General features: G+C 38.0%; 1 protein-coding gene across 6 annotated transcripts in view; it reads right to left on the bottom strand.

Moving 5' to 3' along the window:
- FRY (FRY microtubule binding protein) overlaps positions 1–24,855 on the bottom strand; it is a 449,258-nt gene that overhangs the window by 211,811 nt on the left and 212,592 nt on the right. For 5 of the 6 annotated variants that reach the window (XM_054664864.2, XM_063792435.1, XM_003314107.6 and 2 more), the window contains exon 2: positions 5,958–6,157. In XM_054664864.2, coding sequence (XP_054520839.2) covers positions 5,958–6,157 — 200 coding nt within the window. Of the gene's footprint in view, positions 1–5,957; positions 6,158–23,782; positions 23,974–24,855 lie in introns of those variants that run through there. The other variant, XM_054664863.2, reaches the window with a different exon arrangement.

Genomic DNA, 24,855 nt, shown 5'->3' with positions numbered 1-24,855 from the left:
TTTTCAAGCTATTATATTAATGTTTCATTCATTCATTCAAAAAACATTTACTGTCTATGATACGCAAACACTGTCCTAAACATGGGGACATGGGATATGTGTGTGTGTGTGTTTGCATGTGTGTATGTGTCAAGATGCATCCCACACAGATATTGCCTCCAAGGAACTTACAGGCTAACACATTGATTCTTCAACTAAGAGAAAATCTCTGCCCCTACCCCACCACCACAAAAAATACACTATGATCTGGTATGCACATGCACAACTGAAAGTATCATAAAATGTTTACCCTTAAAACTTGTAATATACTCTGGTATTTACTAGTTTAGTCTATACTAATTACTCTAATTCAATGAGGACAGAATAGTTTGCAAGACAGAATGATACAGTAGCTTAGATAAAGTAAAGAATTGCAGATACGTATAAGTTGTTTTATCATAAGCATGATTGTGTGGAGATAGCAGGGAAGAAATCAAGCCAAGCTTTTCAGATGATGAGATTTTGGATTGGGCCTTAAAAAGGGTAGGCAGAATGAGAAGCTGAGTGGCATTCCAGGAAGAGGGGTCAGCATGCATAAACGCATGGTGGCAGACAAGAAACCTGGGTTCATAAAGGTATGTGGTGGGAGTAAGATCAGTTTGGGCCAAATCAAGGAGTGAAAAAGAATGAAATGAAAGTTTTGTGCAAGAAATGTAATGGACAGGGTTGTATTTAGAGGAGATTCACAGATGAGATCAGAGGAGGAAAAATTGGTGACAGGCCCCTTATTCTTCTTTTTACTCACCTTGAGGACACCCCACCTCACCATGAGCTTCACGGAGCAAAGGCCAACTCTGGCTTTATCTGCATGGGAAGCAAACTGAGAATTCTGCAGAGGACACAGGCAGGACGATGGGCTCAGATAACCCAAAAGCTCACATGGAGTAAGTGCTTGGAAATATTGAATGAAATATAACATTTTTGTTTTAAAAAAAGGTATAGAAATGAGTTCACAAGAAAGGAAAAGGGAAAGGAAAAACAGGAGGGAGTGAGGTAGCATAGTAGCTATCCAGGGAGAGGACTGTTTGTTTCATTATCCTAGAGGCTTTCTTTATTGTCCACTGGGGGATAGGAAACAGGCCCTGAGAGGTGGGACATAGAAAATAAGATGCCTTACATAAAGTCTGGTCCTAAACAATGGACTAGGGAAAAATCTATGCACCATTAAAAGAAGATGAAACGATGTTCTCAGTGGTCTCTGGTTGAGTTCTATGTAAAATAACAAGAAAAAAAAATTCACATCCAAGAATTTGAAACCACAGGCCAAAGTCTTACAAGTTTGAGATATACAGTTGTGTCATCTTCTAGGTGCAGATAGTAACCAGATATTTGGCCCCGGACAGCAATAACTCTGGGCAACAGAAGGGGCAAAAGCAAAACCATGCTGGAGAAACACTCTCACAACCGTGGATGCAAGGAAAACTCACAGAAAAAGAGGCTCAATGAAAGAATTCACAACAAAAAATTTCAAAGTACATAAAAAGAAATCCATCATGGGCAAGAATTAGCAGGCACAACAAACAGAAGAGTTAGCAGACACAACAAGTAGTGTTATAACAGAACAATAAAGACACATTCAAGGTGATTGAAGACATAAAAGCAAAGTTGTAATCTTAAAAAAGAAACAAAATACAACGAAAATAAGAAGCCTAAGTAGACTTTCAAAGAGAACTAAATAGCACTTCCAGGAATAAAATATATAGTCATCAAAATTAAAATTCTCAATAGGTAGGTAAAACAGATTATATAGCCTAAGAGAACATTAATGAATTGGAAGACAGATCTGAAAAAACTACTCAGAATGCAGAAGAGACAAAGAGGTAGAATAATAAAAGATGGGTAAAAAGATATGCAATGTAGCATAAGAAAGTCCAATTTACATCAAATAGAAGTACCAGAAAAAGAGAAGAGGGAAAATGGAAAAATGATGACATTCATATAATTAATAGTTAAGAGTTTTCCAGAATTGATGAAAAGATATAAATCCTCAATTTAAGAAGCACAAGAGTCTCAAACAAGAAAATAAAAATAAATGCACATCCAAACACAGTGTAGTGAAACTTCAGAATACCAAAGACAAAGAAAAAAACTATAAAAGTAAACAGGGAAAAAAGTAAAGAACCCACAAAGAAATAACAAATTCACGACAGACTTTTCAACAGCAATGATAGGGCAACACAGTGAAATAAAGATTCAAATGTCAGAGGGAGAATGAATTTCAACGTAGAATTCTATTCCCAGCTGAACCATCACTGATAAATGAGGGAGAAATAAAGACATTCAGATGAACAAGACTGAGTAATTTACCACCCACTGATTCTTAAAGAACTGAAAAAGATTCACTTTGGGAAGAAGAAAACTGAGTTCAGAGGGAAGGAGGAGGATGCAAGAAGGAATTGTATCCATTATTTATTTTCTGCAGTTTTTATCTTTGGAAATAAAAATATAAAAGAGACACAGATGACCCCATTAGCTTGTTTAGAACACTTTGCTTGGGAAAGGTGAAATAATGATAAGACTGGACAAGAACAAATGCTATTAAATGTCCCCATGAAGCAATAAAAATAGAATAAAATTATTGACTTATCCATAAATATTCATGAATATGACCTGAGCATCTTTTGGGTACAAAGAGCCATTCTGCAGAACAAGAGAAAGATATTTACAAAGAAACAAATCTAAAATTTGTTTTGTGGAACATTTTTATTTCCTGTTTTTTTTTTTTTTTAAAGTTAGCTATCTGGATATTGCAAAGTCATAAATAAAACCTTACGCTTTAATTTAAAGTTGTACATAATCTGCTCCACACAAGCTAATGGGTGTGAAATTCCGAGTTAGTCTTTTAAAAATAAAACTGAAAAATACAGATTCCTGAGTAGTCCCCCAAATAGTAAATCTTTACTTCCAAGTTTTTGAAAATTACCTTTGCCATCCCCGTACAAGTCATATTTAGTTAAGAATAATAGAATACAATTTTGTGATTTGATACAAACCCACATAAATTCAGGGTTTTAAAGCATTCAATGTCTTTGGAAAATAAGCTAACTCAACAAGAGAAATAGTAGAGGACATTTAATAGAATTCACCTTAAGTGTACTCTACATACATCAAAAATAACACCTCTTGTTGCAGCTACAGGACAAAATGCCAAATGCACATTCACACTTCTAGAATCAGCTGACAAGCCTCTGAATCCATTCACATTTGCTGGCCTACAAGTAGGCAAAAATAAGGACAGAAAATTACTAAGCATTTTTCAGCAGACAAGAAAAGAATATGACACAGAAGCTTACATTTCTGCCAAAAAATCAAAGGGGAATAAAAAGGCCAGAGGTAGTGGCTCACGCCTGTAATCCCAGCACTTTGGGAGGCCAAGACGGGAGGATCACCTGAGGTCATGAGTTCGAGACCAGGCTGGCCAACATGGTGAAACTCCGTCTCTACTAAAAATATAAAAATTAGCTGGGTGTGGTGGCGCACGCTTATAGTCCTAGCTACTAAGGAAGCTGAGGCACAAGAATTAATTGAACCCGGGAAGCCGAGGTTGTGGTGAGCCAAAATTGCGCCACTGCACTGAGGTCTGGGTGATAGAGCAAAAAAGTCTCTTTTTATAAAAAACAATAATACTAAAAACTGATTAGATTCATCTCTTCAGCTAAAAACATCAAGTGTGTCTTGTTGGCCATCAACACCCAGAAGAATCCCTCACTCTAAGCACATAAGGAAGATTTCCTTATGACAAGAATTTACACTTTAAAATTTTTTTCTTGTTTGGGGACATTTTAGTTGTTTCATAGAGAGGAACAAAAATGTCTACTTCTATTAAAAGAATGCTATGGCACATGTACATTTTTCAGATCTAATCCTTATTCCAAGAAGAAAAAACAAACTCCACGCAAACAAATTCCAACCTGAGTTAAGAGGGAAAATGTTAAATCCAAACTATTTTACTTCACAAATTCTTAAAAAACAGTAAACTATTATTTTGGAAACATGGATGGTTGAAAAGGTGTCAGGACCTAGCTGTGTAAGCATCTCTTTGAACTTTCGTACAACTTCACAGCTCCTCAGGAAAATGCATTAGGACACACAATTTCAAAGGGACTAGACCTGTCATTTTTGCACTTTTCTAGGGCTACAGGGTGAAATGAATCTTTATTGTGCCTCACTACTGTCTCTTTAAACTGACCCACATCCTCTGAAATGGAGGTAGCTTCCCTCCCTCCACCAGGGGAGGAGTCTGGGCTGCCTCAGTGTCTCTCAAGGGGTTGGAGGCTCCAAGGGTCAGCCCTGTTCTGGGCAATGGGACTTTGGATACTTGAGGTGGCTGACTCAAGTTACAGAAGAGTCCTGTGCTGGTTTAAGAAGTTAGCAACAGTATCTGCAACAGTGCCTCTACATGAAGAGGACCATGCAAAGACTGACAATAAAGTATAGAGGGGTTCAGATGTGGGTTCTGAAGCCACCTAGTTTGAGTTTAAATCAACACTGTGTGACCTTGAGTATTTACTTAACCTTCTCTGTGCCAACTTTCCCCATCTGTAAGCAGGAAATAAATGCTATCTACCTAAGGTCATTGTGAAGATTAAAGGAGGTAATAAGTTGTGCACAATGCCTAGTACATAGTAAGTACACCACAGATATCAGCTATTATTAGTAGTAAGAGGAGCAGAAACATAAAAACATGAGTGAATGGAAATAAAGGTCCTGTAGTAAGGATGAGTTTAGATGATTTAAACTGTAAAAGCAAGAAACATTTCCCATAATTATGGAAATTCAATAAATGAAGAGAACTTTATGAACAGAATGGATAAATATAACATCCACTGATATAATAAAAATTTTAATGTGCAAAGTTTGTAACTTTCAGGTAAACACACTTAACAAACATTCTTGAATTCTGATTCCCAAACCTTATGTTGTAATTCTTGTAAGGGTCATTTTTAACAGATGATGTGCATCATCTGTTACATATTTTCAGAGATGTGTATTGCAGGCTTAAGAATATTGTATTTAATTATTTTAAGTTATTATTCTGCAAAGCAAACCTCTGATTATCTTCTTATTGCCCCAGTAACCTCACAGGAGGTACAAAGTCACCCTTCACAGAAACAGCTGCGTCACTCTGAATTCCTTTCCTTTTCTTTTATGGTGTGTGGCCCTGCCAAGGTTAGAAAACAAGTAATCTGAATCTACCAATTGCGCTTCCTTCCTTCCTGACTGTCCTTTGGAGAGATTCAGTGCTCTTTAGAGTCCTATTAGAGCAATCAATGTAAGGCAGACTCATGCCTGCCTTATTTTCTAGCAGAAGCATCTGCAACTGAAGACCCTCACATCCAAGGGCATCATGTGTCTAATGAGGGAACTAAAGGTAAGTAAGTCAAGAATTTATAGTCTTCCAAGTTTTAGAAATGGAAGTGGTATTTCTGAACGACTCATCAAAACAATTTCTCTGACAATATGGTACCAAGGCCTTAACTTCTCAAACTCGAAGTCCACACAGCCACCTGAACAAAATGATTTTTCTTGTCATCTACTTTAAAAACTGGACAAAAGATTTTGCCATATATATATATATGAGATATATATATATCACAGAGACTCTGAACACAATTTTTCTGTGATTGATACTTCTTTGATACTTCTTCTTGTTAAATTATGCTTATTAGTCCGAAATGCAGCAGTGAAGCATGCTACTGAATAGTATTTGCTGAAGATCGTTTTAAAATCCTCAACACTCAAATTGTTTCTCTTAGATCAGGGAACCTAACTATTATCTTTAAAACATTACCTATGATATTAAAGAACCTTTACAAACCAGAGGAAAAGCAATCCATCTTTTGTTATAGTGTTTAAATCTAGTATATTCAGCATTCAGATGAATTTTCAAAGAGGCAGTTTCCACGGCATGTACTCACCAGGGGCTCTGCCATAATGATACGAATCTTGCGTTCAGCCTGAGTGGTGAAGTTGACAAATAAACTTTTGAGGACATATTCTCCTGGTTTACTGTCTGGGTCCACATTGATGGGTAACATGGTTGGCGGCCCTTTCTCCCTGTGCGTGCCAGAAGCAGGTGGAACCGGAGGCTTGATGTAACCGTTGCCAACGGGAGAAGCTGAAAAACAGAATGGGCATTCTTACTGGCTGATAATAATGTCATAAATATTCAGATGGACTGTGTTAAACCATAAATATCAGGATATGAATCATATCAAGAAAGTCACACTTAATATTATAACCTGGCCTTATTCTTTGGAAATGGTGTCAGAATTTTATTATTTTCATTACACTATGTTTGTGTTATACCATATTTGATCATCTCAAGATTCTAGTCACTACATTGCTTTAGGTAAATTAAATTGGAAGCTCATAATATAGCTGATCAATCTTACAATACTTAAGATGTTTTTGGCTTATTTTTTTGGTTCTACGGAAACAGCAGTCCCATTTAGAAAATGGGTAGAAAACATATATGGGAAAAAAAGTGATTTCTTGTCCAGGTTTTCCTCATGGTCAAGAGCTCTCTCTGTGTTCTGTGCTTCATTCTAATAATGGAAAGGACTCTGGGGTCATTCCTTCCAGAAGTCTCCAAGAATCAATTTTCAGAAGCCAAGCTGGCTCTTGCTCCAGAAAGGGACGCACCTCTTGAAAGATACGAGGCTCAGGCAGTGCTCTGTTTGCCATCCAAGGTTTGGGTTTAACTTTTCACTTTCACCACCCTTTGGCTCAAGTTGAGACACCTCTGTGCTTCCTTTATAAAATATGTTGATTCCCCACTAGTACTATATCTTCAACAGAGTCAGCTATTAAAGCTCCTGATGAGTGGCCTCTGTTCAGAATGCAACAGAGTCAGACACTGTTTTAATTAGATGCTAAACTTTTTTTGAATTCATAAATGCAGTTTCAAGTCTCTACTTTTTACAGTACTGATATGTTAAATTCTACCACCCCTCCCACACAAGCCCTTGTAAGATGGTCAGTTATTAATATCCAATGAAAGAAACGTAAGAGCAAGTGGGCTTGGGATAGAGGCACTGGGAATGCTGAGAACAGGAAGTATATAGTTAAACATAAGTATTTAGCTTTGGGTAACTGGATATGGAGATTAAGGGAAAGAGTCAAGTAAAAAGTGGGTTTCCAGTTTGGACACTGGATTGGATATCGAGAGAATGGTGGTGTCATCAATATTAAAGGCTGAACAAAGTTCTTTCTCCATGAAAGTTGGATACTCTTTTCATAACTACAAATAAATGTAAGGCTTCTCTTGCCTTCTTTCTGTCTCAAGCCAAGTTCTGAGGAAGCAATATAACGTTTTGTTTATTTTATTAAATTACAAACATGTCCCCATTGTTACACAGACGACTCTCCCTCACATTTCCTACCCTTCCTCTGTAATTCATTTAACCTGACATAACAGTTGAGGAGCCCCTTACATCTGAACGGTCTTTCCAGATCTCAGCTACCACTAAACTGTAAGACTATGGCCTCGCGATTACAAAAATATAATAAAGTGTCTTGCATATTATCTCGTTTCCTCTCCATTCCCCCTGGCCGCATCCTATCCAGGCCCTTGGAGACCTATGGCTAGATTATTTTAATAACTTCTTTGCGGACATTATTTCATCTGCTTTCCATATCAAACTAATCTTTCTTTTGCATGGCTTTAATCATAACACTTTTCTGCTCAAAACTTTCAATAGCTCTCAATTACCATCATCCAGCCTCAGCACCCTGGCCTGGTTTTGAGGGCCTTTAGTAGTTTGCCTCCACACCCTCACCCAAGTCCTGCTGATGCCCTCATTGGCCTGTGAGCACACTGGCTTCACTTATTCTTCCTTCTTTCTTTTCTGCAGCTCCTTTCCATTCTTTTCTGCCCATCTCTTCCTCCTCTTCTTTCAGAGCCACTTCTATTCTCATCTCCATAACACCTACCTCCACTAGGCCAGTCCTCACCGATCAGTTTGCTTTACAAGAGTTGAACATTTAACCCAAACTGTTTGGTGTTTTGCTTTGTCGTGCATATCCTACATTACCTACGAAAGGCTCAATAGACTGCTGCTAAGTAAAGTAATTATTGATTGGAGACAAGGTTTTTGTCTAGGGTCGGCCCTGTAATTAAACCATATACTCTTCTAGCTATATCTCCTAAAAGTTCCCTAATAAGACTGTAGACTCCCAGATGTCATACAAAGTTCTTTGCACAGATAATACTCAATAAATCTCCTTAAATAACTAACTGAAAATGTTCCCTGACTTTATTTCTGCAGGTCTTAAAGGGATTCCTGGGAATAGGAACTATATAAGGAGATGCAATATGTCAGAGTCTTTTAAGAAAGGATGCAGTAGTTGTGATAGAAGAGTCATTAATTAAATGGTACCGCAAGCAGTGCACTAAAAGGCACTATTTATTCCAAAGGGGCATACTGAAAATCAAGTGATGAAAATGAGGTCCTGGCCACTCCTCTGCTTCACCTCCTACTTCCCCAGTGCAGGCACCTTGTGGAAGTAGGACACCTCCCCAATACCAGCTTAGAGAAGGACATAATGTCTCAAGATATCTTCCTCAGGTAACAAAGGCATCATGCCACAGAACCAGAGACTGGGATATAAACCTAAAATGTCTATTTGGAGTATGACTTTTTATTATCTTTGGGTTTCCACAGGATTTGATCCATTTCTAGATGACAGCAATAATTGGGTTGATATAATATATACAGTTATTGCAAGACAAGATCCATAATTGCATGACTCTGGGGCCTAAAAGTCTTAACTACAGTGAAAACATTTTCACGAGAGTGACCTCTGACAGTCCTCCTGCAAGGCTGCATTTTGAACTAGAGAGATGAAATTTAGATACCAGAAAACCTCTCAGACAAATCCTCCATTTAAACAGCTGAAGAGCCAATTCGCTGCTATCATAACAAATATTATTCACCTGTACTTCAAAGCCAGACATCTTTGTGAATACAAACGTGATATTGAAAAAGATAAAACTATATGAACAGCCTTACTGAGCTGGAACTATCCTAGCCCAGCAGAGCCCTGTACCACAGCAGAAAATGATTCAAGGTGGTGTGTCACTCATCATTCTGAGTTCCAAACACAGATCAGCCTAGGCATCTGGAGATGCATGAAAGTTAATGGGGTAAGTGTACTTGAACTAGGTCCACTTCCAAGTTTCAGTAACCCTCTTCATCCTACCCTAATTAATTCATGGCAAATCCTAGCCTCAGGATAATTTCAAAAGTAAACATTAGGACATGGCACCTTTCAATACTTGAGTTATTTGGTGACAATATAGTGCAGACCAGGAAACTCATGTTCCCCAGTAGTCAAATTTGAGTCACAAAGTCCACACTAGTGTAAATATTAGAGCATTATCATTAGAAAGAAAATCATCAGACCCTCTCACAGCATTTGCTTGCCCTTAATCTATACATAAGATAATTTGTCTAGTTTCTAAATTCACAGTAGTCTGGAAACAGAAAATTACAAGGGACGGGTGTAACTTCTATGGGTAGAAATGCTAGTAGCAAAAGAAGAAACAAAATTGCATAATTTAGAAAGCTGCCAGAACTTAAAAATGCAGTTGGCTGAATATGACAGTCTCACAGGCTTGAGGGTTTTGACTGCTGTCACAATTTATGTTCATTATGATGACCTTAAGTCTCACAGAAAGGTAAAAAAGGTGGGAAAAAGACTAATATAAATTTCCAAAGGTTACCATTTCAAAAAGATAAAACTAAAAAAACTTTTGGTGTATAAAAGGGAAAAATTTGCTGCCTCTAAGAATTTAGCTCTCAAGAATTAAATCTATTCCTTCATAGGTCTCATTTTTAACTGAAATTTATTTTTGATTGAAAAAAACAAAATAAAGCATGGATTCAGTACTAGCCATACTGAGGCCCCATTTTCCAGATTTGCAAATGCCATGACTGAATCAACTTCTGTCTACCTGGGGTGCTTTCCTTGCTTTTTACCCAGTCCTGCAAGCAAATCCTCCTACCTTTCAGGGTCCAGGTCAGTATGGTCTCCTCCATCTGGCTTGGTCTGGGCCCTGCCTGCCAGTGCCATCCAGCTGCCCCAAGGGTCAGCCTTCTCTTCATGCCAGGTCTCTGGAAATAGGGATCTCTCCCAATGAAAGGATCCTGACAGAATCTTTATCACATCTTCCCCATCCAAATACTTGTTGAAGAAACAATTGTTCCTGTTGCTTAATTTGTTGTATTAAAAACCCCCATTAAAATTTTTTGCATATAATGAATTTTTTAAAATCTGTTTTTATTTATTTTTAATTGTGGTAAAGTAGACAAAATTTACCATCTTAGGCTTTTTCAAGTGTATGGTTCAGTGGCATCCATGTGATGAATTTTTTAGCTCCAACTCCATCTGCCTTTATTCTCCTTTCCTTCATCCTTTCTATCGTCATATAACAGCTCAATTTCTCTAAAAAGTCATTCAAACCACTGCTCCTGTGGTGGGGGCTGGTGTGGAGTGGAGGAGAAGAGCATTACTTTTATATATTAATTAGGTTTCTAATTATTGAATCCGTTTGAAATTTGTCTTCTCTTTATATTTTCTCATTTACATTTTAATCTTGGTTTTAACATGTTCTAATTTTTTTCTCCATTGCCTTCTTTTGTCTTAAATGAGTTTTGTTAATGTTCTTTTATTATTTTTATTCCAAATTCTGTTCCTAATTGATTTTGTTGGATGACTTCAGGAAGTGTTTTCCCGTGTTCACTGGGTCTCTATCTTTTATATTAAGCAGGGCCCATTCCTTAAATTATGAGAAGTCTATTTTATACTTTTGGGGCCCATTCATTTTCCGTTTATTAAATCTATTTCAGACTGCATATCTATTCAGACTGATGATCTTTTTGAACATGACTATTTTTCCCCCAACTTCACTGACTTATAGCTTAATTTTTAGGCTGGCTGCTCTTAGCTGGTTTAAATCTTCAGTACAATTTCCCTAAGTTACCAACATTTCCAGGACAGACTACCCTCCTAACGGTAGCACCAATATAAACACCTCCACAGCTCATAGTTCAGCTACATTTTTATTATAACACTGAAATGAAGTGAGCGTCCTCATATAAGAGCCCTAGAGGCTAATGGTGGCATAGATGTTACAGGAAAGCAACTGGTTTTCTCAATCAGATTTTCAGAGAAGTAATACCATCTTTCATTAGAAGCTATTGTTCACTGACTTACTCATTCATTTCAACCAATACTTATTTAATGAGTGACTAGGCTTCAGGCACTGTTCCAGGCACTGGGAAGATACTGGTGAACAAAGTGATAGTTCCTACTCTAATGGAGCTTATGTTGTACTGAGGTGGGGTAACATAATCAGCATTTCATGTGCATATACACACACACACATACACCCGCCCACATACACACAAATACCACACTGTCAGACTACAATAAATTCTAAAAGAACAAGGAAAAATTAAACAGAGTAAGTGGCTAGAGGGACCTGCTCTTCTCTATCTGCCTACAGGCATTCAGGTGCTACAGTCTGGGGCTGCCGCAGGAAGGAATGAACACTGTGTGTATTCTTGGTGTCTAAGAAAATCCAGGCACACATGGCTTGGGCAGAATCTGTTTTCCTGATCCATGCATTTGGCCTGCCCCATATCTGTGTGCCAGTTCCGGTGGAGATGAGAATTTTAACCAGCCTGTGAAGGGCATGAACTAAAATGCCCAATGAGCACACTGCTTTCCCATCTTCCTGTACAAAGTACTCCATTCCTCAGGAAGCAGAGATGTTTGGCCTGCTTTTTCACCAACTTGCAAAGACAGACAAGCACAGAGCTAATTTTTCAAAACACTCATTGCTTTTACTGATGCTCCCATTACTGGAATTTTACCCAGAGTATTTGAAATAAAAAATGGCTTCCTTTTTCTTTTAAGTGCTCCTGGGATTATATGTGGTAACCAAATATTAAAAGTAGTACTCATCCTAGAAAGATGATCTGATTAAACAACTTAACTTTATAGAGATCAATGTAATCTTATCGTTCAACAAAGGAGTAAATTATGAGATTTCTTTGTTCATGGTTGTACATAAATTATTCTTTCTGCCAGTTCTCAATACTTCATTCATTTTTCAAGTTCTGAAGGCAAACCCTGTTAGTAAACAAGAGCTGGGATCTTTCTTTAGAATCACACTTTCCCTCTCAAATGCCTTTTCTCCTAAGACTTAATTTGTTTACTAGCAGTACGGGAACATTTCATAAAACATAAACAAAGGGTGATGCAGCTTCTTTGAGAACATGTCACTCTGTGTATAGAGCAATAACAAATTGTCCATTAAAGCAAGTATGAGGGAATTTAAGAAATGGCATGTAAAAAGGTACTGCAAGTACTCAAATGGCCAGAAACCCTGAAAGTCATGTAAAGTAAATTGGGATAAAAAGAAAAAGAAAACAACCAAACAAGACAGAAAGAATTATTTTCTTCTGAAGAATATTAAGAAATCAAAAATGTTGGGATAAGACAAATCAATAGTTTCAGCAACACAAAAAGATTGCTTAACGAAGTGATAGATGATTCTTAAATAATTACTTATTTTAAAGTGGGCCAAGAAAAGAATATCATGTAAAAAAAAAATACCGAAAAACAATTTTTGCATTGGAAGAAAAGTATAACCAAAGGCAAGCTTAATTAATTTCTGATTAATTTCCATAAAATTCTGATAATGTGAAATATTCCTCCCATTTTTATGGATTACATACATTCCTCCTTTTACTTACACTTTAATTCTCCTACAGTTCTCACGTTGTGTTCCTTCAAGTTTCAGAATCTACATGATATCTCCAGACGAATTAGTATCTTTAATTCTTAAAATAATCCTAGAAGGCTAATCTCCCTTTTACAGATAAGACCATGCAGATTCAGAGAGGTTAAGGGACTTGCCCAAGGTTACAGAGTGGTCAACTCAGGATCTGACCCATGAATGTGATGACGTTATCTTGTGAGCTTCCCATATCGCCCGGTCTTTTATTTTTTAAATATATTTTTGTGTTTTTTAAAAAAATTTTTATTTTATTTTGTTAACAGAAGATCTACTCTCTTACCAAATTTTTAAGTGTATAATATACTATTGTTAGGCTATACATACAATTGTATAGCAGATCACTAGAGCTTATTCATTTTGCTTAACTAAAACTTTATATCCACTGATTAGCAACTCCCAATTTCCCTGTCCCCCTGCCCCAGGCAACCACCATTCTATGTTTGGGTTCCATGAATCTACCCATTTTAGATACCGCATATACATGGAATCATGCTTGTATATTTAGAAAACCCCATCGTCTCAGCCCAAAATCTCCTTAAGATGATAAGCAACTTCAGCAAAGTCTCAGGATACAAAATCAGTGTGCAAAAATCACAAGCATTCCTATATACCAATAACAGACAAACAGAGAGCCAAATCATGAGTGAACTCCCAGTCACAATTGCTACAAAGAGAATAAAATACCTAGGAATCCAACTTACAAGGGATGTGAAGGACCTCTTCAAGGAGAACTACAAATCACTGCTCAACGAAATAAAAGAGGACACAAACAAATGGAAGAACATTCAATGCGCATGGATAGGAAGAATCAATATCCATGAAAATGGCCATATTGCACAAGGTAATTTATAGATTCAATGTCATCCCCATCAAGCTACCAATGAGTTTCTTCACAGAATTGGAAAAAACTACTTTAAAGTTCATATGAAACCAAAAAAGAGCCCACATAGCCGAGACAATCCTAAGCAAAAAGAACAAAGCTGGAGGCATGTTACCTAACTTCAAACTATATTACAAGGCTACAGTAACCAAAACATCATGGTACTGGTACCAAAATAGATATATAGACCAATGGAACAGAACAGAGGCCTCAGAAATAACAACACACATCTACAACCATCTGATCTTTGACAAACCTGACAAAAACAAGAAATGGGGAAAGGATTCCCTATTTAATAAATGGTGCTGGGAAAACTGGCTAGCCATATGTAGAAAGCTGAAACTGGATCCCTTCCTTACACCTTATACAAAAATTAATTCAAGATGGATTAAAGACTTAAATGTAAGACCTGCCACCATAAAAACCCTAGAAGAAAACCTAGGGAATACCATTCAGGACATAGGCATGGGCAAAGACTTCATGACTAAAACACCAAAAGTAATGGCAACAAAAGCCAAAATAGACAAATGGGATCTAATTAAACTAAAGAGTTTCTGCACAGCAAAAGAAACTATCAGAGTAAACAGGCAACCTACAGAATAGGACAAAATTTTTGCAATCTACCCATCTGACAAAGGGCTAATATCCAGAATCTACAAAGAACTTAAACAAACTTACAAGAAAAAAACAACCCCATCAAAAAGTGGGCAAAGGATATGAACAGACACGTCTCAAAAGAAGACATTTATGTGGCCAACAGACGTGAAAAAATGCTCATCATCACTGGTCATCAGAGAAATGCAAATCAAAACCATAATGAGATATCATCTCATGCCAGTTAGAATGGCAATCATTAAAAAGTCAGGAAACAACAGATGCTGGAGAGGATGTGGAGAAATAGGAACGCTTTTACATTGTTGGTGGGACTGTAAATTAATTCAACCATTTGGAAGAAAGACAGTGTGGTGATTCCTCAAGGATCTAGAACTAGAAATACCATTTGACCCAGCAATCCCATGACTGGGTATATACCCAAAGGATTATAAATCATGCTACTATAAGGACACATGCACATGTATGTTTACTGCGGCACTATTCACAATAGCAAAGCCTTGGAACCAACCCAAATGTCCATCAATGATAGACTGGATTAAGAAAATGTGGCACATATACACCATGGAATACTATGCAGCCACAAAAAAGGATGAGTTCATGTCCTTTGCAGGGACATGGATGACGGTGGAAACCATCATTCTAAGCAAACTATCACAAGGACAGAAAACCAAACACTGCATGTTCTCACTCATAGGTGGGAATTGAACAATGAGAACACACGGACACAGGGCAGGGAACATCACACACCGGGGCCTCTCGGGGGGTGGGGGGCTGGGGGAGGGATAGCATTAGGAGAAATACCTAATGTAAATGACGAGTTGATGGGTGCAGCAAACCAACATGGTGCATGTATACCTATGTAACAAACCTGCACGTTGTGCACATGTACCCTAGAACTTAAAGTATAATAAAAAAAATTAGTGGAATCATGCAATATTTGTCCTTGTGTGACTGGTTTACTTCACTTAGCATAATGTCTTCAAAGTTCATCTGTGTTGTTGCATATGGCAGGATTTCCTTCCTTGTTAAGGCTGAATAATATTCCATTGTAGGTATATACCACAGTTTCTGTATCCATTCCTCATTCGCTGGTATAGTGGTATCACACCATTCCCAGACTGTCTTTTAAAACAAATCAGCTGCCTATGTCGAAGACTGTCCCCTTACCCATAGGTTTTGCTCTGGTGTAAGCTAGTTTTGGGACTTCAGGGTATGACAAAATACAACATAAACGTTGTAATTTGGAGAATGGGGTTTCCTATGATTAGAATAGTTGTATACTTTCCGGAAAGACTAATATATCCTTAGGCCATGAAGGTCTCTCCCTCTGTGTTCTCTGCCCTCGTGAATGAAAATGCACTTTTTAGCCATTAGAGGGACTTTGGGAAAGACTAGGAGTACAAAAAAGAATTGAACATATGGGCCAGGCTCAGTGGCTCATGCCTGTAATCCCAGCACTTTGGGAGGTCGAGACGGGTGGATCACGAGGTCAGGAGATCGAGACCATCCTGGCTAACACAGTGAAACCCCGTCTCTACTAAAAATACAAAAAAATAGCCCGGTGCGGTGGTGGGCGCTTCTAGTCCCAGCTACTTGGGAGGCTGAGGCAGGAGAATGGGCGTGAACCCGGCAGGCAGAGCTTGCAGTGAGCCAAGAACAGGCCACTGCGCTCCAGCCTGGGCGACAGAGCGAGACTCGGTCTCAAAAAAAAAAAAAAAAAAGAATTGAACATGGAGGATCCATAAAAATATATGAGATCTGATTAATGACACACATACCTTAGAAAGACCTAAAGACTATTCTTTCCTAGATACGTTGATGATATAAATTTTAACTGCCTGTTATCCTAACAAGGAGCAAGTTTACTTGAAGGCACAGTTCTTTGCTTACTTCAGTCTATGTTCTCTCAAAACCATTTTTGTCTCTGGTCTCCCCAGACTGAATACCTTGGAGAGAGTGAAGCAGTTCAATAAAGAGAAAGTTAGCATCAAGTGTCTGCCCTGTTTTCTTTTCTGTCTTCCTCTGCCTTCCAGTATTTTATCTGAGAGATATGACAGTAACACTTCAGTGATTTCCTTTATAAATGTCTGTCATCTGCTAAGATGCGATTACATGGACGTTCCCCTGATTTTCAAAGTAGGTTCTGTCATCAGAGCCTGAAAGAATGTCTGCCAAGATCCGTGCGCAAAGGAAGATGAGGTTACATTGACATTTCAAGGTCCTTTCTCACCAAAAGGAGATCGAATAACCTGCTAGAGGCAGGATAATCCTGAATTTCAACTTCCTTTTTCTCCCTAAGAGAAGTGACCAACTGCTCTCATTCAGGTGTCCTTTGCTGGCTCTCCTCCCTTTTTTCATTTTCTTCTCTTTTCTAATTTCTTCTTCTGCTTGCTCATTTCATGCCGCAAAATATCATTAATGTGAACTCTACAAATTCAAAATGTGTAGATTATTTGGACAAGACCTTGAATTTTTAAATCTTAACTTCAAAAAAACATCTGCTGACTTACAATTTGAATTACTGGTGCTCAGTCTTTAGCACATCACAGTCACCTGAAAGGTTGGACACCTCTTACCCCAATTCAGTGTCAGAGTCTGGGGTGAGACTGGAGAGTCTGCATTTCTAACCAGTCCCCAGGTGATGCTGGTGCTGCTGCCCTGGAACCACACACTGACACCACTGATGGAAATAAATAGGAAGGAAAAGGAGGGCAATTTAATCAGTTAATAAAATTGTTTCTAATCTTATCTGCCTATAGAAAAACTGATAGGCTTCATTAACTCCAACAAAGTTAACATTTTGTAGGTAAAATATAGTGGAAAGAACACTGAACTCAGAGTCCAAGGTCTAAGCTCTAATGTGGCTCTCAGTGACCTTGGGGAAGGAACTTGGACCAACTGGGCTTCAGCGTCCTTACCTGTTATTCTTAAAGAGTCTAGGTTAGATTGTCCTTTCAACCTCTACTATTCTATGAAATATAAAAGTATGCACTGAAAATGTATGAAAACATCATTTGTTCAAAATCTCTGCAGTTCAAACACTTAACAATTAACACTTGCCTTCCCTTAAATTATATGAATTAGGGAGATTCTATCATCTATCCTCTCTACAGAGTAAAGCTTGACAAATAATCCTGACCTTTCCAGTTGTATCTTCACTTCTCTGGTTTCATTAAATTTTAAGCCTGGAAACTCCCTAAACTGCAGGCAGACAGTGGGGAAGCCTGTCTTTATTCCTACCTGTAAACTCAAGACTTTTGTTAACATTAAGAAAAAAAAACGAACTGAAAGTCTGACTTGTGTCTAACCTAACCCCGCATTAGGCCTAGTCTCTGTTCTGGGCCACAGAGTAGGTGGACACTGTGGAATAGGTGGCATTTGACCCAGGTCTTAAAGGATAGGTAGGATTCTGATAGGTAGGGAAGAGAAAGGGGCAACTCGGGCAAATGGAATGGCATGGCAGGTACAGAGAGGCATCTGCCAAGTGTCTCTTCTTACCCCCTCCTCCTGTCACCCTCCTACCACACATCCTTGGTCTTAGTATATCTGTTCAAATTTGTCTTCACCAAGGAACTGCAGAGTCCTCAAAAACAAGACTATCTCTTGTCTTTATCACCAGCACTTAGCACCGTGCATGGCACAATTAAGTAAATAACTGTGCTCACTTAATATTTGTGGACCTGAACCCAACCAATTCTATAATACAGTATTTGCTAGATGAAATAAAGAAGAGCATATATGAAAAACTTAATAAACTCTTAAGTCCTGTAAAAATGTAGGTTTTAAAATACTTATTAGCATTAGAACTAAGGTCTTAAATGGCAAACCAATGAGTGTGAACTTTATTTTGAGGGCCACTGGGAGCCAGTGGGTTTCTGGAAAGAATGCTGATCTCATGTTGCTGTGTAAATTGGGAGAAAAAGCGGCTGCTTGGAAGGACAACACAAACTAAAAGATGACTGCACCTACCATGAGAAGACTAATGAAGGCAGGAACCTGTCTGGTGCCTGTTAAAACAGAAAAAAAGATCCTACATCTTACACAAACAGACCTGCACTTGTTATGATGATTAAGGTGCTGAAGAAGTGGCTTTAGAACACCGACTCTAGAAGCTTTCTCAAAATCCCCAACCTGTGGCAATATATTGGTCAGAGTTCTTGTACCTACACACTGAAAACTGTTAGGGATGTGACAGAGTTCTATTCTATCATAGTAATGGAACAGAAATGACTTTGGAGTATAACCTATGACCAGGGGGAACCATATATTGCCCTGTGACCACATTCATCATGCTTTCAAAACATTAGAGCTAATGTGCATTCACAAGAGACAATGCAGATACAGAACAAGTTAATGTTACCACCATAAGGAAGCAAAATAGCTAATCCAGAAGTAGGTTCGTTCTATAGGAAAACTGTACCAGTTTCTACAGGTCAAGGGAAGAGATAAAACAACCAAATGTAATACGTGGACCTTGTTTGAACCCCGATTTAAGCAAACCAATTGTTAAAAGACCTTTTAGGATTATAAAAAACTTGAGTATGGACTGGATATTAGGTGATAGCAAAGAATTACGGTCAATTTTATTAGATGTGATAATAGTATTGTGGGTAGATGAGAAAATATCTATATTTCCTAGAATGCATACTGATTATATGGGGTTCAATGAAATGATGTCTATATTTGATTCATAATACTTTAACAAAGAGAAACAAGGGCTGGGCACATTATTTTATGCCTCTAACCCCAGCATTTTGGGAGGCCTAGACAGGACGATCACTTGAGGCCAAGAGTTTGTAAACAGCCTGGGCAACACAGTGAGACCCCATCTCTACCAAAAAAAAATTTAAAGGTTAGCTGAGCATGGTAGCACACATCTGCAGTCTTAGCTACTGGGAGGCTGAGACGGGAGGATCGCTTGAGTCCAGGAATTCAAGACTGCAGTGAGCTATGATTGCGCCACTGCACTCCAGCCTGGGCAACAGGGTGAGACTCTCTCTAAAAAAATTTTTTTGGTCGGGCGCTGTGGCTCATGCTTGTAATCCTAGCACTTTGAGAGGCCAAGACAGGAGGATTGCTTGAGCTCAGGAGTTCAAGACCAGCCTAGGGAACATGGTGAAACCGCATCTCTACTAAAATACAAAAAATCAGTCAGGCGTGGTGGTGGGCACCTGCAATCCCAGCTACTCAGTAGGCTGAGGCATGAGAACTGCTTGAACCCGGGAGGTGGAGGTCTCAGTGAGCTGAGATTGTGCCACTGCACTCCAGCCTGGGCAATGGAGTAAAACTCTGTCTCAAAAAAAATTTTTTTTTAAATTAGAGTGAAAGAATAAAGGTACAAATAAACCAAACATGACTAAATCTTGATAACTGTAGAATTTGAGTGATGGCAATATGTTACATATTATCCTAATTTTTTCTCCTTTTGGGTTTAACACTTCATAATAAATATTTTTTAAAGATAAGACTCATTTATAAAAAGTTTCCTATATTTTACAATGGCAATAATAAAGGAATGCCATCTTAGAACCTCAATTTGAAAAATAAATTACTATATTAAAGAATTGAACACCATCTGTAATTCAGGTTCGATCACATAGGTTTGAGTAACTGAACTGTCTGCATAACTGAATGTTGGCCTGAGTATTTACAGGCATAACACACAGCAAGGATGAGTGGAGGTGTCATTTACATAGGCATCTTTTATCATATGACATGATTACGGCCCTTTCAGAACTATTTTTGCTTCAAAAGACTATGAGTGTGATCAATTAATCAAATCATTAAATAAAGAATTTTCATTAAGACCTTAGTATAAGGCATTCTGCAAAGTTCTGTGGAGAATATGAAGATAGATTCAAAAAGACAGCTTGGAAGATTTTTAAAGTTTAATCTATTCAGTCACAGTATGCCACTAGTTTGAACAGCCAAAGGTTGAACAGCCAGGTTGAACAGCCAATGGATGAGCACACGAATTTAGGAGAGTATTCATTCACTAATTTGTTCATTTATTCACATATTGACTATTTACTGAAGGCCCAGTGTACTTGGGGTATTGGGCTATCTGCTGGGGGAACAAAATAGGCATGGCTCGTAGCTTCACACAGCTGACAGTGTGCAGGGAGAGAGGCATGATAGAATAAAAACACACAGGACTATAATTGCAAAGTGAGAAGTGCTACAATGGCTGCTGCAGGAGAGATGCAGGGGGGACATATCTGTGATTGTGGGGGTTGGGGCAGGACTTTGGGATAGTGACACTTAAGCTGAGAACTAGAAATAACTGATGATGGAGACAGTCAGGGAAACCTTCAAAGTGGAAGAGAACTGGGGCAGAGGGGTTGTAGGAATTTATGAATGGTGGGGGGAATGTCGTGATGGCTCACATGCTCACTTCCTTCTAGGATTATGGGAGTCTGTTCTGGCCAGCCACTCCTTGGTACTCCCCTCTGCTAACAGTTTGTATCATCTTTACTGTCATCCAGGGTTCTGGCTGCCTCTTGACATACTACGACATATTATATACTCATTTCCTATCTGTCTCCCCCACTACACTTAACTGCAACAAGGGCAAGGAATTTGCTTTATTCGTCCTGTAGCATCACCTTCTAGCACAGTACTAGGCTTAATATCAAGTACTCAACAAATACTTAACTGCTTTAAGGAGTAAGGAAGTGTTAAGATGTACAAGGTCATGCATTGTCTCCAGCTTAGAAATCTTACATTCAACCCAAGACTCGCATCAGAACTACCAGGAGAGCTCTTTCTGCAACAAAGCAATACTCTGACAAATAAAGCACCAATTATGCTCAGGAGTAGAACAGTATGTCAAGGATGACAGTATGTCATTTCTGCTGAGAACGTGACTAAGGGTATGTTGTGAATGCCTAGCTGTTGGAATCTTTAAAGCAGAGTTCGTTAAAGTGCAGATTCTGGTCCGTTACTGGATCATGAAAATAATTTAGTGGCTGCTGACCAGCCTGATTTTGATGAAATAGAACAGAAAACAGGAGAAGAGAAAAATAGCAGATTGGTGGCATCCTGCACAGTGAGGAGGGAAGCACTGTTTCACAAAGCTGTTGTTTTCAGACTCTGTCTGTGTCTACAGATATGTATGTGTGTGAGTTCTGGGTCACAATGCAAAGTGTGTTTCTTACTGTGGGTCATGGTCAAAAGGCTCTGGAGGCTAAGGAGCTAGTAGTATTTCCCATACTGTTATCTGGGCATTAGACTGAGCCCTGCCAGAAACGACAAACCAGCTTCTTGAGCTATTTTATTAGAATCATATTTAAGTCAAACACCAAGGGCAAGAGAAGAACACCATGGTGATGTTTTCTGCAGCTGAATTGGCAAGTGCATTACACAGGGACCCAACATAAAGGGACACTGAAGACTATGCAAACTGGACGTGGTGGGGGGTCTGCCAAAGACAGTGCCAGCAACTGCCATCTTTTGACAAATAAACATCGCAAATTAAAGTTATAGCTGTTCCCCGCCAGGGTCCCCTTGGGGATTACATGATGCAGAGGGTGACTTGAAGGACAGTCTAATCTTACAGGTGTCTTTGTTAATATAATATGCATTATACTATAAAATTATATACCTATACACAAGTACAATATACATTATAGTATGCATTCTATTATAAAATATATACACATACATATGTATATACTAATATACATATGCATATATATGCATTATAAAATATATGTGATGGTATACATTTCCATTATAAAATATATATGGTAACTATATACAGTTCCAAGATCTATATATAGCAAGCAAAGGGCTTCTAGTACAGTGTTTACAACAGAAGCTCAATAAACATTTATTCAATGATGAGTTAAGTGAATAAGTGAAATCTTTTTCAGTCTTGTTGGTGTTTGATTTTATCAACATGTAAATATTTATTAAATGATTGGCTCATATGGGCTTATTCATTTAGATACCAGCTCATTTAAAAAATATTTTAGGTTTTATTAAATTCTTAGTTATGGAAATGTACAAAGACATAAAATTCACTTAATACATGCTCACCAGAAATTTATAATCTAAGATGGTCATAAATCTACCAATTCACAGAAGCAGATTAGTTGCTTCTGATGCCTTTATAGTAAAGTTTAATACCTAAAACTTTACTAACTGTACTATAAAGTTAACTTCACTATAAACTTTATTATGAGCAAGAAAGGCAATGAGTGAAAAAGGAGTCAACATGTTCATGAGACTGTGGAAGTGGTCTGTTCAGCCAAAATACACTAATGGTCAGTAACATCCTCAAGGGATACCATACAATAGAAATATTTAGCATTTCATATGAGTCCTATAATGATGCAACCTTTTCCAAATACCTGAAACCATAAATTTAATCATTTATCTTGTATGCTTGTTATACACTAAAAAAAATTCCTTGGGAGGAAAAAAAAAGTTCCTTAATGCACGCTTTATAAACCACAAAAGTAAGGGGTAAAATAATGACTAACAGGATTTTTTTTCCCTAGAAACAGAAGGCTATCATATGTAAACTTCTAGTAATTTCATTAGAGATAGTGCAGTGGAATAATTAGCAAGCAACTCAATCTCCCAAATCTTTAGTAAACAAAATCTTTCTCCTTGATTAGAGCAATATGTTGTGCCTTTACCACTCACAAGTTAACTTCTCCTACCTTCACTAAAAAAAATTAAAGAGCCGATATCCAAAATGCATGTAATTAACTCTGTCTCATGGATGTTTCCTCTCATTAGTTTTTTGGAAATGTTGTACAATATTGCTTAAAATTTTATGTTAGAACTAATGTAACTGTGTTATTGTCTGATAAAGGAAAAGCAGTGGCATGCAATTTGGACCCATTTAATGTCAGTTAACATAGGGTGTCCTGTTTTTAAATTTATAAACAAAAAGGAAAAATATTTTATCTTTTACATGTTGAACAAGGCTAAGCCAAAAATGAAGAAAAAAACTGCTTTTAGGCCTACTGCAATGTTTAAAACAAAACAAGTAAGGGCATTAACATTAATATTTAGAAGAAATCAAGCATAAATCCTACTTCTACTATAATATTAAATATGATGCTATTAATTATTTTTCAAATATATACTAGCTGTTTTTACAGAGCAGCAATTTTACTGCAGTGTCATACCAAATCTTTTAGTGAAAGTTAAGTGCACAGAAAAATTCCATTGTATCCTGGCTGCCTGTTCCACAGGCTCATATACAAAAAGGACATCTTGCCTCCAAAATATAACAATCTCAAATGTAACACCTCAAGCATTACTCCTGTCTCTGAACAATGGCATTATAAGTAAATCCCTGCAGGCAGATGCAACTGCTACCTTCACCCCCATCCGCTGAAACCTTTAGAAGAGTCCTCCCATACTCAGCATTTAACAACCAGTTAGCCACTCCACACATATTAACAGCCTTTCATACCTACCAAGCCCTTTTATGAAGCTGATCACACAGGATCGTCTCCAACAAGCAGTTGTAATCTCCATGAGCCTGAAAAGAAACCCAAACTAACAGTCTGGAACAGCTACACAGACCATGTTCCAAAGCCAAAACACATAATGATGGGCTCCATGGTCCTGTTGCTCACTGCCACCATAAGTGTCTCAGCCACAATGCAGGGCCCTTATATTTTTGGCCCCAGGTGTATTTTTAGTCAGGTGCTAAAGACCTACAGTAGAAGACAAACTAAAACAGGCCTTCCGTCCAGGGCAGACTGTTCATACCAATGGGACAATTTTTAGCTGCACAGTAAGACAGTGACCTACAACTCACAGAGTGCCCGTATGTCTATATTTATCCACAAGAACATACTATGCTGACAGATTAGTAAAGCTGCTCAAAGCACTCCAGGAACATGAGCCCGACCCACACAGTTTGCCATAAACAGTCCATGCATAGCAAATACACACGCTGCCCCCTGGATCTAACGGGCTGGGGTTGTGTTCCTGTGATTCAAGAAAGGTAGGAGCAAATATAACACAGGGTGAGTGATAAACTGTTGCTCTGGGAACTAGGGGCTCTTGGCCATGAATACAAACAGCTTTCAACAGCTTATATGCTTACAGACAAAACCAACAGCAGAGAATCTGTATTTGAAGCCAAGAGTCAGCGAGAAACCATACACCCTTAAGGAAAACGAAACACTGAACATCTGTTGACATAACTTGCAAAGAAAAGTGATTGGATTCAAATCTATAGTTACATGATTTTAAAAGACACAGCCTAAACTGACTTGTTAAAAACTTCATTTATAAAACCAAGATGGAGCCAATATTGGAGAATGTTAAGTGTTCTGCCTTCAAAAGAAAACAGGTTTAGGTTAATGAGGTTGAGAAGGAAAATGCAAAGTTACTTAAAAACAAAAGTGTAACGAATTGATCTTTCTATGGGCATTATTTCTGAGAGAAGAATTCTATGAGGGTCAGTGAAAATTTATTTCAGCTGTGAAGAGACCGAAACCCAAGTAATTTTCTATTCTTGATTTACTCAGGGTAAACT

This window comes from Pan troglodytes, chromosome 14 (assembly GCF_028858775.2).
Source record: "Pan troglodytes isolate AG18354 chromosome 14, NHGRI_mPanTro3-v2.0_pri, whole genome shotgun sequence".
NCBI classification, from domain to species: domain Eukaryota; kingdom Metazoa; phylum Chordata; class Mammalia; order Primates; family Hominidae; genus Pan; species Pan troglodytes.
This window is presented reverse-complemented; position numbering and strand designations above follow the sequence as displayed.